The sequence below is a fragment of the Pavona decussata genome, unplaced genomic scaffold (genome assembly GCF_977016875.1).
Source record: "Pavona decussata unplaced genomic scaffold, jaPavDecu1.1 SCAFFOLD_61, whole genome shotgun sequence".
Taxonomy (NCBI): Eukaryota; Metazoa; Cnidaria; class Anthozoa; order Scleractinia; family Agariciidae; genus Pavona; species Pavona decussata.
The window spans coordinates 792,353-805,148 of record NW_028145482.1 but is presented as its reverse complement, the minus strand read 5'-3'; the positions used below and the strand labels follow the sequence as shown (position 1 = coordinate 805,148).

Below are 12,796 nucleotides of genomic sequence, written 5' to 3'. Positions count from 1 at the left end.
TTTAGCCGAGGAGAAATAGCCCACAACCGCAGTCGCCTTTAAAGTGCAGTGTCGTTATAACAAACAGTAGAATTTCGAATGTTAAACAAACAAGTACTGACTAGAATTTCAAGTCGACAAAAGCGTATAAGAGTCGGAAAGCAACCTTCCTGTAATTATTTCTGCAGCGTTTTTAAAATCTGAGACAGCCGTGCGTGCAGGATGTCGACGAATTCGAAAACAACATTTATTTAGTTATTAATCAAGCCCTTGTCACTATCTCGCAGCCTACGAATACAGCCGCTTGTAGGCATTCTCTAACGCCACTTGTGGACTACAGAAGCGAAACTTCAGTGGACTACACTCTGGACCGTAGTGAAGTCAAATTGAGAGTCTCTAAGGGAAATACTGTGTCAAATTTTCAGTTCCTGTCAAAAGAAACGCTTACCTTTACACTGGACGTTGGCTTGACAACAGGAAAACAAATTTCCAAACAACGCTTGATGGGTCGTTGTGACCAGCGAGCACCTTCCTTCTTGTCAGTAACAAAGCCGTTACATGGCAGCAATACTGGATACTGCCAAAGGCATACAGCGAAGAGAAGGTAACAAAACATGACTACCCGTTGGCGACTGCAAGGTGCAGTTGATAACCAGTTCTGTCAAATTAAAACGGAACATGATGACAATATTAATTTCCCGTTACCCTTAATTTATAGCGTATTATGGATGAAAGTCCATTTCGATTAAACATCCCGCTATCGCGAAGTTTAATACTTCCTTTTTTGCAGGATTAGAAGAGATTTTTTTTTTATTACGACCCTAGTGGAGGAACGTGCTGAATTTAGAACGAGAACTCTCGTGAGCCGTTAGTTTATTCCCAGGTAGTAATACGGCCAACCTCTTGCGTCCAAACAAACGGAACGTCGTAAGGCCATTCCCGATCAAATTTTTCGTTCATCAGATAACCCTTTCTTCCAAATAAGTGGATCGGTCAGTGAGTAAAAAAATAAAAAATAAAAAAAATTGACAAATGTTCATACAGCGAACGTGCATTTCTTGTGACTGCCATTTTACGACAAGCTGCTTTCAGTCTAGTCTTTATGACGTGCCAGATTAAAATGCAAAAAATGCATCAATATGGAAGCACCCTAGAATAGAAGGCACGTTACCAATCAAAAACGTTTTGTTTCTTACTTTTTAAAAGCAAAATGATATGTCGGTCGGGCGATGGCCATGGAAAGCGAAACATTTGTTGGTAATAACCTAATTTTGCCATAGATGGCAGTACAGACATGATGAGATCGTATATTGAAAATGATTGAAAACACATTGTCATCCGTTATAAACTGCTGATTACAGCTTGAGCTTCCAAGAAAAAAAATGGCGAAAATTTTATATTTTATATTCCAGCGCCCCTAATTCCCATGGAAGACTTGAATATAAAGAAAACAAAACAAAATCAGAGAAGGGTCGAGAAGTTATCCGATCAGCCTTGGAGTCATTATTACTGAGCAGTATAATAATCAGAATGTGACCAGTCGATATTGGTCGTCAAGTAGTGTAAATGTATGGGTGACAAATTTAATGCAGATTGGTTCGTTCAAAAAACATGCCGGCAAAAACATCTTTCAACTAACTCCCGTCGTGGCGTCGGTCAGGTTATTGGTGAATAACGTCTATCTCCTGCACGGAATTCCTTGTGGGATTTTGTCTTTTTCTTTTCAAAATTACGAGCTTGGGTAAACGTACAACATGCATGCGCATACAACTGTGAACTGTGACATAATAGCGTGACGGCGTTTCGTACCGAAACAATCAACTCGGATCATTGACACTTTAATTAGTTTCAATTGTCCAAGAGATCCCAATAATAGTTGAATGTAAATATATGAAACATATGTATTTAAACTGCGGATGAAATATCAAATAGAACAAAGATCCTCGCAGTTAGTACCCAACTTGAGCAGCTGCGCAAAGAAAGCCTGAAAAAATTTCAGGCTTGAACGCGCGTTAAAGAAGCTTTAACAATTACTATTGCTGAGTCAAAAATCGATGAAATTGCGAAGAAAAATTAATGCGTCTCCCGCAATACAGTGAACCCCAATGTTTCCATCGCAAAGTATTATGTATTAGTATAGTTACTCAGGTGATTATGAGGATTCTGTTCATCTGATTGGTCGAGGATTAGGTCATATCCTGCTATGAAAATGTTTCTAATTGTATAAAAAAAATCCTTGTAAATTGGAAAAGAAATGTTGTCCATATCGATGGCTTAAAATGAAAACAACAAATGAAGTTAAATTCGCGCAAGATTTTCATTATTTAACAGAACGATTTCACCAACATAACGAATTTAAGACAGAATTTGAAAGCATGGAAGTAAACGAGAAGAATAAATGTCTCTCTAAGTTTTACGTTTTAGTGAGGAGAAAAGACGGCAGTTTTCATAATCTGAACAATAGTTTGTTGTCGGTTCGAGCAGCTCTCGACCACCATCTTAAGTCACCGCCTCACAACAAAAACAAAATTTCATCTGCGACAACCATGTACTTGTTCAGTTATTGAAGCCAGTAAAGGACTAAATTCCTACCTGAAGCAGCCGTTATCTTCGAGGGTAATTTATAAACGTTCGTTAACCGGCGAAGCCTTCAACAAAAATTGGTGCCATAAAGTGCTGTCGCTAACACTTGCCTGGTTCATCTCCATCTATTTTGGTAAACGGGTCGGCAAACCCAACATTCATTCACAGAAGTCAGTGCTTCGTCTTATTGAAGCAGCAGTTAAAAAAAACTGACATTCTCCTTGAGCCATGTGCAGTTTATCGATTGAGCATGTGATTTGGATCGCGCATGTGATCGGCAGAATGTGCATCTCTGTTCATTGACGCGTGACAATTTGAAACAGACGGTTCTTGTTTTTCTCTGAAAATCACCTGAGTAATTATTTTAAAACAATTATTCGCTTCAGGCTCAGTAAATATTGCTGAATATTCCCCTCGACTTCGTTTCGGGCGAATAATTCTTAAATATTACACTCTAAGGTGTTTACAAGTTTGGATTCCGTAGTGCAATTCAAATACCTTATCTGGCGCTTACACAGCACTGCTAGCTGGCTTGAGAGAGAGGCTGTGGGGAGATTATTTACTTGAAGGAATCAGCTGTGTTCGGTAAACGCTCGTTAGCTATATTTCCGTGTAGAAAAATCAAACAAAAAATAGAGAAAACTGAAAATTTAATTGGCGAGCGTATACACACATAAAATATTAAATAAGCTTACAAGATTCTGAAATTTTCCCCGCAAGCTCAATCACGGAACATCATGGCCACCTCAGCTCACCGCAGGGAAGCAATTACAACGCTCGCTTTTAGAGTGGACAATTAACAGCTTGTTCAAATATCGTCTTCGAAGCATTGAGTGGGAGGCCACAGCAGTCACAGCAGCCCAGTTTTCCTAACTGTGTCAACAGTTCAAGGAATCCTCTTGCTCACGTGAACTCGACTGTTGTTAATTCACAAAACACATGTCCAGCGCAGCAGTGGGATTAATACCAGCAGTTTGTTTTCGAATTGTCGTGTTAATAACGTCCACATTTTCATGAGTCACAAATCCACCAGATTTCACTGACATTTTATTTATCCATTCTGATTTTTAAATTGAAAACTATGAAGAAGCGCTAGCGTTACATTCGAGCTATGGAAAACTTTGATGCTTCGCTTTGACAGGTTTGACAGCTTTCGTCTTGTTCAACCAAATCATTCGAACCATTCTAACAACGACTGTGATTGGCTTATTTCGGGATGTTTTATGGGAGTACAGCTGCACTCTGACGACACTTCTGTTTGTTTGGAAAATGAAGTTTGTTTTAAAAAAGAGGGTAAGTGCGTGGGGAAATAAAAAGATGCTTTATCATAAAACAAATTAAGAAGCCTCTAGACTGTGCTCTGTTCTGTTGTAAAGCACGCAGGAACCGGCTAGGGCACGAAAGAAGTTTAGGGGGAAACACAAGACGTAGTCGAGTGTTTCTTCCTACTTCTTGAGTGTTCTACCCGGTTCCTGCGTGCTTTACAACAGAACAGAGCACAGTCGAGGGTTCTTTATTAGTTTATTGTTTTAACTCTATTGGCCCTCGGCTAATAGTGATCTCGTTGCATCTAATTTGTCCTTACAGTATGACTATATTGGATCAAGTATGTAGGTCATCAAAGAAAACGATATTATCACCAAGGTCAAACCCTTGTTGTCCAAACAAATACTCCCAAATAGTACCCTAACAATGTAATGGATCGACTGGGGAAATATGCATGTTGATGTTAAGGCTTAAAAGAATTATTATTATTTTTTTTTTACATGTGTCCTTTACCTGTCTGTCTACCGCTTCTGCAACTACTGATATCCGGCGTAAGCTGCCCTAAGCATCTGACTTTAACACGTGTTTTCCTTTTGAGCAGTCAGTCACAAAGCGTTTAATGAAAAAATATGGTTGCACTTCATGATGATAAGGCAAATTCAAGCGCAAAAATATTACCGGACAATCTTAAGAGTGATCGACCGACTGTATGATCAAGAACTTGCCATCAAAACTGAAAGTTCTGATTTCTTCCGGCGTATTCGGTCTGAAATATTTATAAAATAGTTATTTTCGTGAAATATTTACAAAAAATTACCATCAAACTTCCAAAGATATTTCGTTTTCGAATATTCCGACAAATCGTGAAATGCTGTGATCACGTCGCATCCGTTGTTCAATAAGATCAAAGATAATTGGGCATCATTCGATCATGGAAATGTGGAAACTTTGCAGGCGAAGACAATATTGTCTTGATACATGGTCATTTGAATGTAATAAGAATTACATGATATGAAAGACTGAAATAATTATGAGATATACGGTGTTTCCGACTAAAGATTAATTTCAAACATAAATATTTCTTATGTTTTTCACTTTCATGTGGTGATCTTCGACATGAATATTCCGAAACCACAACATCGACAAGCTCCCAGCTGGCTTGTGAGCTCATTTGGTAAAGTACTGCACGGGTATCGCAGAGGCCATTGGTTAAAAACCTGTGTTTTCGTTTCAGTAAAATAAGGAATTACACCAAAGGGAAGCACTGCAGTAATTGTACTATAATTAAGTCGCAAGCTTTCTGTAGGCTGAAGAAACTGGGGATTAATTATTTGGTACTCCTTCTTCCCCATTCCTGGTAATAGCAAACCTTTTTTCCATTCTCCTAGTAATAACATTTGTTTTCCGCGACAATATCACTAAAGAAAAACAAAGGAGCGTGTATTTTAGACTTGACATAGCTAGAGGGACATTCATTTCTTACTTTTGTGAAGCCTCTAGTCAGATGAGCTGATACCATTGGTCTTGATTTAAGTTGAATTCTCGTTGTATAATATTGTTGGCATTGACTCAGGTGAAATTTGTGTACAGTGAGCAAAAGTGAGAACAATGTCTGCAAGATTCTGTGGAAATAAACTTTTATTGTGCACGCAAAATAAATGCGATGCTGTGCATAAAACATCTTCGTCTTATAGCTACTATCAACTGTGTGAGATCGTATTTTTCTTTATTAAGTACCATTAATTTGTACCTCTCCAAATAAACAATTCCTGTCCACCACTGCTTATGTTGTTATATTTAGAAGCAAATGTTGTGTTTTAATCAGTTCAGCTGTTAAAATGTCTCATTACTAACAGACAAAAATCTTCAAAAGTAGTGAAAGGACGCAGATAATTTATTAATAAGCTCATATAGTATTGAAACCAGACAAGCATTTAAAAATACCACAGCTTTTCATTGAAACTGAAATTGGTAAATTTCGGTTTGAAAAGCGGATTATTCCGAATGTAAACCAGAACGTTTCATGAATCGGATTTGTGCTAAACGTGCAATTCTTCGTCCATATATTAACGACTTGTTATGGCTATTGCTAACGTAAAAACGTCAACATTTAGACAACAAAAGACCAAGATTAAATTGGAAAATTTAACATTTCGCTATAACCCTTATTCCAAAATGGCTAGCATTTTAATATTCGTTTGTTTGAATTTCAATTAGCCCTGCTTGCCTCGTTCAAGATAAAATATTCTTTTGATTTTTTATCTTTAAAACGAGGTAAGAAGGGCTAATTTGAATACCAACAAAATAATATTAAAATGGTAGCAATTTTGGAATAAGGTGTATGAGCTATTACCATCATCAGACTGAAAATATGCATACTGAAGGTAGGCCTTAAATTGCGTGCTGGTAACAACTGGAAAGCGAAACAAAAGTTGTTTTTTTTTTTCCATGAGAAGAGGACAAGGTTCTCTCAACAATGGTTCATTGTTGAGAGAAGGTGTTAGGCGTTTAATATGGTACGCCTCTTTGTACTGGAGGATATTGGAGTGTTGTTGCGGATAAGTTGTGTGAAATATTCTTTGTTACAAGAAAGAGCAGGTGGAGGGTTTTCAGTATTTAAAGTGTCCGATAGATTACACAATTCAATTTATGAATGAAAATTAAATGTTCACAAGTGCGCAGATGCGTGTTTATTGCACTTTCTTATTAACAATTAGATTATGAGCGCGAAATTACTATCGCGTGCGCCCTCATCAGCTATCACGCATAGAAATCGAGAGCGACTAATCTAATTGTTTTAGTATAAATCTACTAGTCGGTCAAAACTAAACAAGTAAATTATCTATTTCCTCATCGCAGACACTTCGAAAACGCGACGAACCGGCCGCCATTTTGTTGAAAACGCTACTCACTATCTATCACAGAATAGATAGTGAGTGGCGTAGCAGTAGTAGGTTATCAGAGAACGGCATTCTTGATAGAACACTAGTACATTTATACTAATCAGAGATAGCATGTTCATATGTTCGGACGAAAAGAGTTATATTTCAGTGTTTGGCCGATATACGTTGTTAGTCTAAATCTACTAGCGTTCTATTACGAATGCTGTTGTCTGATTGGCTACGCTACCCACTATCTATTCTGTGATAGATAGTGAGTAACGGTTGTCAATAGACTTCAGCCCGCTTCTTCGCTTTTTCGAAATGTCTGTGAGGAGGATTTGGATAATTTACTTTTTAAGTTTTGAACGACTAATATATTTAAACTAAAACAATTAGATTATTCGCTCTCGATTTCTATGATTCGGGCTGAGCCCTCATCAGCTATCGCGCGATAGAAATCTCAAGCTCATAATCTAATTGTTAAAAGAGGTTGACCAGGTTAAGCTGAAATCAGTGCTAGATGTGGAGGGAGTTTCACTAAAAGCTACCAATTCTCCTGATTTCAAGAGCTCCTTCAAGTCCTTCAGGCATCATTCTTTCGCAACGACTTTGATTTTGTGCGTTTACCCCATCATTTGTACATGATGAGTGACTTGGTCAGGAATGCACTTCCTGATGTTTGCAGAGGTCACAAGACTTCGGAATCTATGTTATGTGCTTTCAATCTTAATACTGTCACCAAAACTTTGATGAGGGTGGTGTTTACTAGCTGCTGTGATTGCATTTAATCATGCCCGTAACCTCCAATACATCGGAGAGAAGTTTTTCCTCTCTAAGGTGTCTCAAAATGCATTGGAGAAATACAATGAAGCAATATCGGTTAAACAGCTGACTAAAAGTTTAGTTCAAAAAACCGAGAACGCCCGTCGTTTAATAAAGTTTTCTTTCGCCACGCCAAACGATCTTTCGTTCAAGACGGTACTCCTAATTAGAGTGTGGGTTAACTCCTATTTCCTTACTTTAAGATAGGACGACTACGGACTACGGCTACGGTTGGAAGGGAGTCGGCGCCTGAATCGAGTCAGACTACGCATGATCATTAGCACGCAAGTTTCACGCGTTGTTCGTAGTCCTTCTGCTACGGGGAGTAGTCGTTGTGTTTCACTTAGTGGCGACTACGTAAGTATTTTTCTGCTGTTTCTTGCCAGTTTTTCTTTCCTTTGTTACAATGTAAGGCGAAACAAACCGAAGACTTCTTCTTTTGAGTTAAAGTAGTGGAGCAAACTGACACGATGTGACGACCGTGTAAACATAGCACACTAAGCTGTCATAAGCTTACTCATTATATGGCTGGCTCCGCGAGCGGGAAAAATGAGTCAAATCCTGCGCTGTGATTGGCTACCCGAGCGGGCAAGATGAGGCTATCTTGCCAGCTCGGGATTACCCGTTGCCCGTCCGCTTGTTATCGAAAGTTTAATCCCGAGCAACAATGCAATCTTTTCTTCGATTTTCTCGTTGTTCTGGGGGAAAATGCTCACTAAAATGTTCGGTAAACTGTCAACATTTACATAAAGAAAAGGAAAGACAATGGAATCATCCTGGTGTAGTGAAAATTTTGTTTCAGCTACAATGAGCGTGAGTTTAATCGGTGAGTTACTCTGTCTATAGATAGATTGATTTTGTAAAACTTATTGTCTTAAGTCCAACACTAAATTGATAAGTTCTCTTAGTTTGCAAAAGCTGTATTTAAATCATAGCGTAGTGAAAGTTGCGTTAAGTTTTTAGAAAAGTTCAGAAAAGTGTTTTTCTCAAGTTCGCCGAAGAAGCTCACTTTTTTAATTTAGCCGCGTCTTGCTTGAAACACCAAAATGTTATCAAAGCTTCCCCCAGTTTTCTGATTTACCCACTCTATTTTCGGCTCATGTTTGCATATAGTTTCAAAATGTATTGTTTTGTTCAAGAATAATTGATTGGAATTCGAAAACTGTGTGTTTGTTATCTACGCCACTGCACGATCGACTGAAAATGGCGAGTTTGCCGGATTCTATTAAAATCTTCCCGCACTTGCAAAAATCTATTTTTTTTTCGTACTCAATAATTGTATGCTCCCTTCAAGCCATTATAAAGTTAGAGCCCTAAGATAATTTAGGATTCCTTGTTTTCCATAATTACATGCTAATCCAAAAATGCACTGAAAATAAATCTTATACCGGCCGCCGGCGGCTATGAAGAATTTCTTTCCGAGCTAACAGTTTCATGTTCTGTTGTGTTTTGTTGCTGTAGTTTTAACTTGAAGATAAAGCCACATAACTGAATCCTTTATTAACCAAGCTCGTTCGGTCAAGATGGCTGGATATTGACCTCGTTCTTTTTTTTGCGTTTTCGTCTCCGTCCACAAAAATACGCAAAAAAAGAACTTGACCAATATCCAGCCATCTTGACCGAACAAGCTTGGTCAATAACGCATATATTGTACTGTCATTTCTTGCTTTTCGTTTTTTAACGCAGAATTTGCAAATGAAATTAACACTTTGAAGTCGATATTGCTACCATAAACAGTTAACTAAGCCTAATTTTAATCCGGCCATTTGTTTACTTTTCAGTGGCAGTGCAGATCTGGTTTCTCGGTCTACAAAGTAAGTAAGAAGTTCATGTTTTCACTCTGTAATCTCTGGCACGGAAATAAACAATCGTATTTTAATGTACTCCAAGTGTGCCTTCAATTATTACTTATCATTTTCTCATCCGAAGTCTAACATCACGTAGTGGAAATCTTAATGTCAAAATGGACTTCGATTTCCGTGCCACCATTGTCATCATTTCATATCGAAGTCCTTATCGCGTACGTAGTTTGTCGTTTGGCTAGCTTTCCTGCCATACCAGGCACAGGACAATGTTCGCACACCCTCTCATGTTTATCCGTCTCTACTAGCTATCCGTGAGAGAATACAATACTTAACCTCGAAAATAAAATAAACTGGTTCACAGAAGGTTAAAATTAGTTATGTAATTGCTAAACTGAGCGGGTTTTGTTCCACGAAGACAAATGCAAATTTATATTCACCTCGCCTCCGGGCATGGAGCTACCACAGGTATTCCACCAAAGCCCACGAGTTTCTGAAAGTCTTCTTCATCTAGATGAGACGACTGAGAATTTACTTCTTCCTTAAGTTTTTTTTAGCCATTTTGTAGCTCAAAGCAATTTCTTGCAAATGAAAGCATTTCCAGTCAAAAAAGCAGGAAAACGGCGCGAACAGTTGAATAGTTTCTAGTTCTGATTGGCTGCCTACGTTATTTTCTTCTTTCTTATTGGCTCAGAGAAGCGGGCTAAAATATATTTTAGCCCGCAAAATACGTAGCTATGCCCGACGAAATTATTATAATTATGTATTTTAATATAAGGAAGACTTAAGATTCTTAACCAGTCGTAGTATTTGGCCATGCATCTTATCTTAAAAGTGTTGTGAAAAGTTAGCAATGTTGTTGAAATATTGCACTTTTTTTCACTCCAAAAATTTCAATTCGGCCACTCTACCTCTTAACTGAGGAAGGAAGCGTTTAGACCGAAACAAAAGGGTTTTTTAAGTAATTAGACAAAGTGTTATACACCGGCAAGATTTGGGGCTGTAAATTAATGTTCCACGTGGTCCGTCAAATGTTCTTGAATAATGCGATACCTAAAAATAGCGACCTTGAGTAGTAACAAAGACAACGCCAAAGAAAACACCTCTTCAAGATATTATATCAGCAGCCCTTTTGTTTTAGCGGAGCTTTATACCACGTTGTACGTCTAGATGGAAATCTCTCACGATTAAAGGGTAATGTTACGGTTTGGGTTTGATGTCAGAAAAAAAAATCTGATCCTGGTGAAAATTAATTGACCGTTCTCTGCTGATCGGCGAGTTCCTGTTATCTACATGCAGTGTACCGTAAAAATTGTGACCGAGCTTCGTTACAGCAAAAATGAGTCTCTCCTAATGTAATATTCCCCCGCTGATGTTGTTTACAGGTCAATAGTTCCGTCCAGTTGAATCACGCACATAGGAAAAATTTATCGCCACACAGGGATCTCAGACAGACCGACCATGAGAGACCGACCGGCCGCCACGTTTACGGCTAGACTTTCTCCAAGTCGCTTATTCCGCTGTTGTTTTACTATTTTAGCGTTAGTTTTCTTTTTCTTTTTCTTCTTTTTTTTTTCTTGAAAGAAATTACTTGTTTGTACGCCCCACTCCCTTCAAGTTCTATCAGCCAAGCCAAACTGCCGGCTGAAAAAGTGTATAGTTAATCACCTAACAGGCGTCCACTGATCAAAAGTGGGACTTACAATTACAATATGATATGATTACGATATGATGGTGACAGTAGAGCTATCAAGCCGACTGGGAGTTGGTCGTGTTGTGAATTCGAAATATACCCGTGGAGGTGATAATACGAACGTGCGATATATGAAATTCATATATTCATAGATTGATATATTTTCAATACAAACTGAGAGAAGGAAAACTAAATAAATTATCTAACACTATAATAGTTTAAAAACAGCTCTTGATTTACTTGTCTTATGCGAGTCTACCGCAGTTTCTCGTCTAACTAGCCAGCTCGCGGTTTATTTATTGTAACTGTTATTATTATTTTTTTTTATTAATTTGGCCAAATTGCAGGAGAACTGCATCTATTCCACAAGAAAAAGCAACTTAAAATTAGCAAGCTCTTGCGAGATCGAACTATAAGTAATTTTACCGGTACGTGTGACGGTTAAATAAACACCGTGGCTCGGTATACTGAGCTCTGACTTTCTTTGATTTGAATTCGCGAAGATCCCTTTAATTCAGGAACAGAGATAAAAAAAAAGTTAAATCCCCAGAAACTTAAAATTCAAATTGAGGACCTTTAAGCTCAGATCACCTACAGCATGAGCAAAGTGTTACCAAGAAACGGCAAAACGTAGCATGTAGAACTAACTAGCATACAAATCTTACCTTTAAAACTTGAAGAACGATAATTTAGCCTGATAATTATCCGGCGCTTAGCAAAATTTAAATCTGGAACATTAGGGAGAAGCAGAAGTACGTGATGTTTATTAGCTGCTAATTTTCGCCACCTGTTATCATTGACGTCCTTCGTCAAACGATTGAAGTATAGTCCATTTTTAGTCACTGCATCATGCAAGGTTTTCTTTTTTTCCAATAACACCTGGCTCTAAGAATAATGCACAATAACACACAGATATTGTCGATAACCGGGTGACTGTTGTGGTTATCTAGGGTTGCGGGAATTGTACTGCATATACACTGTGTATATAGTATATATAAACAAATAGATTGGCGGGGTTGGACTATTTAATTTAATCAATTAAAATTGCTACTCGGAGTTTTGGAGCGCATTTTTGGGGGAGAATCCGAAAACGGATTTGTAATCTCAGATCATTCGGATCATGCCGCATCTAGGGAAACGACGAATCCTTGTCCAGAGTGGATTAATCGTTTCCCGCTTTGATGCGGCATGATCCGAGTGATCTGAGATCACAAATCCGTTTTGGATTCTCCTTAAAAAACGCACCCTTATTCTTCTTGCGAAGCAATCATCTGGCAACCGTCAAAAATAACTACGGGATGTTTCAAAAGTTCGTTCCGATTTAAAGTTGTTAATTTTTTAAAACAAATCAATTGTTTGTTAGAACCTTTTCAATAAATTGAGGTAGAGAATTTATTAAAATAGCTGGCAATAGCAAATTTAAATGCATCCTGGATGCTGTTGTTTCGATTTTCGCGCCAAATGTGGACACGCGCGTTTTCCCGCAACTTCTTCATGTCCTTTGTGTATGTTGTTCCTTTTCCGGCGAGTTTGTTGTTATTCTCTGATTTTTTCTGAAGTTTCTGTTTTCTCTGTCACGACAATGAAGTCAGATGTTGTTTATGCTAGAGCTCAAGCAGCCATATTACGATCATCTGGTCATTCAGTGAAAGAAATCGCTTATTTTTTTTAATAAAAGTGAACGTTGGGTGATCAAGTGGTCGAAAAGAGAGAACTTCGAAGACAAACCAAGAAGCTGACGACCTTCTGTTTTGACCAATTGTGCTCGA

The 12,796-nt window shown here is 38.1% G+C and overlaps 1 protein-coding gene and 1 long non-coding RNA gene across 7 annotated transcripts in view; one reads left to right on the top strand and one right to left on the bottom strand.

The window, feature by feature from the left end:
- Positions 1-4,555, bottom strand: part of LOC146478963 (uncharacterized) — a 109,158-nt gene extending 104,603 nt beyond the window's left edge. For 3 of the 6 annotated variants that reach the window (XM_085111236.1, XM_085111239.1, XM_085111240.1), the window contains exons 1-2: positions 2,572-2,821; positions 428-637 (exon numbers count right to left, since the gene is read on the bottom strand). In XM_085111236.1, coding sequence (XP_084967362.1) covers positions 428-595 — 168 coding nt within the window. In that variant the 5' untranslated portion in view covers positions 596-637; positions 2,572-2,821. Of the gene's footprint in view, positions 1-427; positions 638-2,571; positions 2,835-4,341 lie in introns of those variants that run through there. The other 3 variants (XM_085111237.1, XM_085111241.1, XM_085111238.1) reach the window with 3 other exon arrangements.
- LOC146478962 (uncharacterized) overlaps positions 1-12,796 on the top strand; it is a 186,211-nt gene that overhangs the window by 122,114 nt on the left and 51,301 nt on the right. The window lies entirely within an intron of this gene.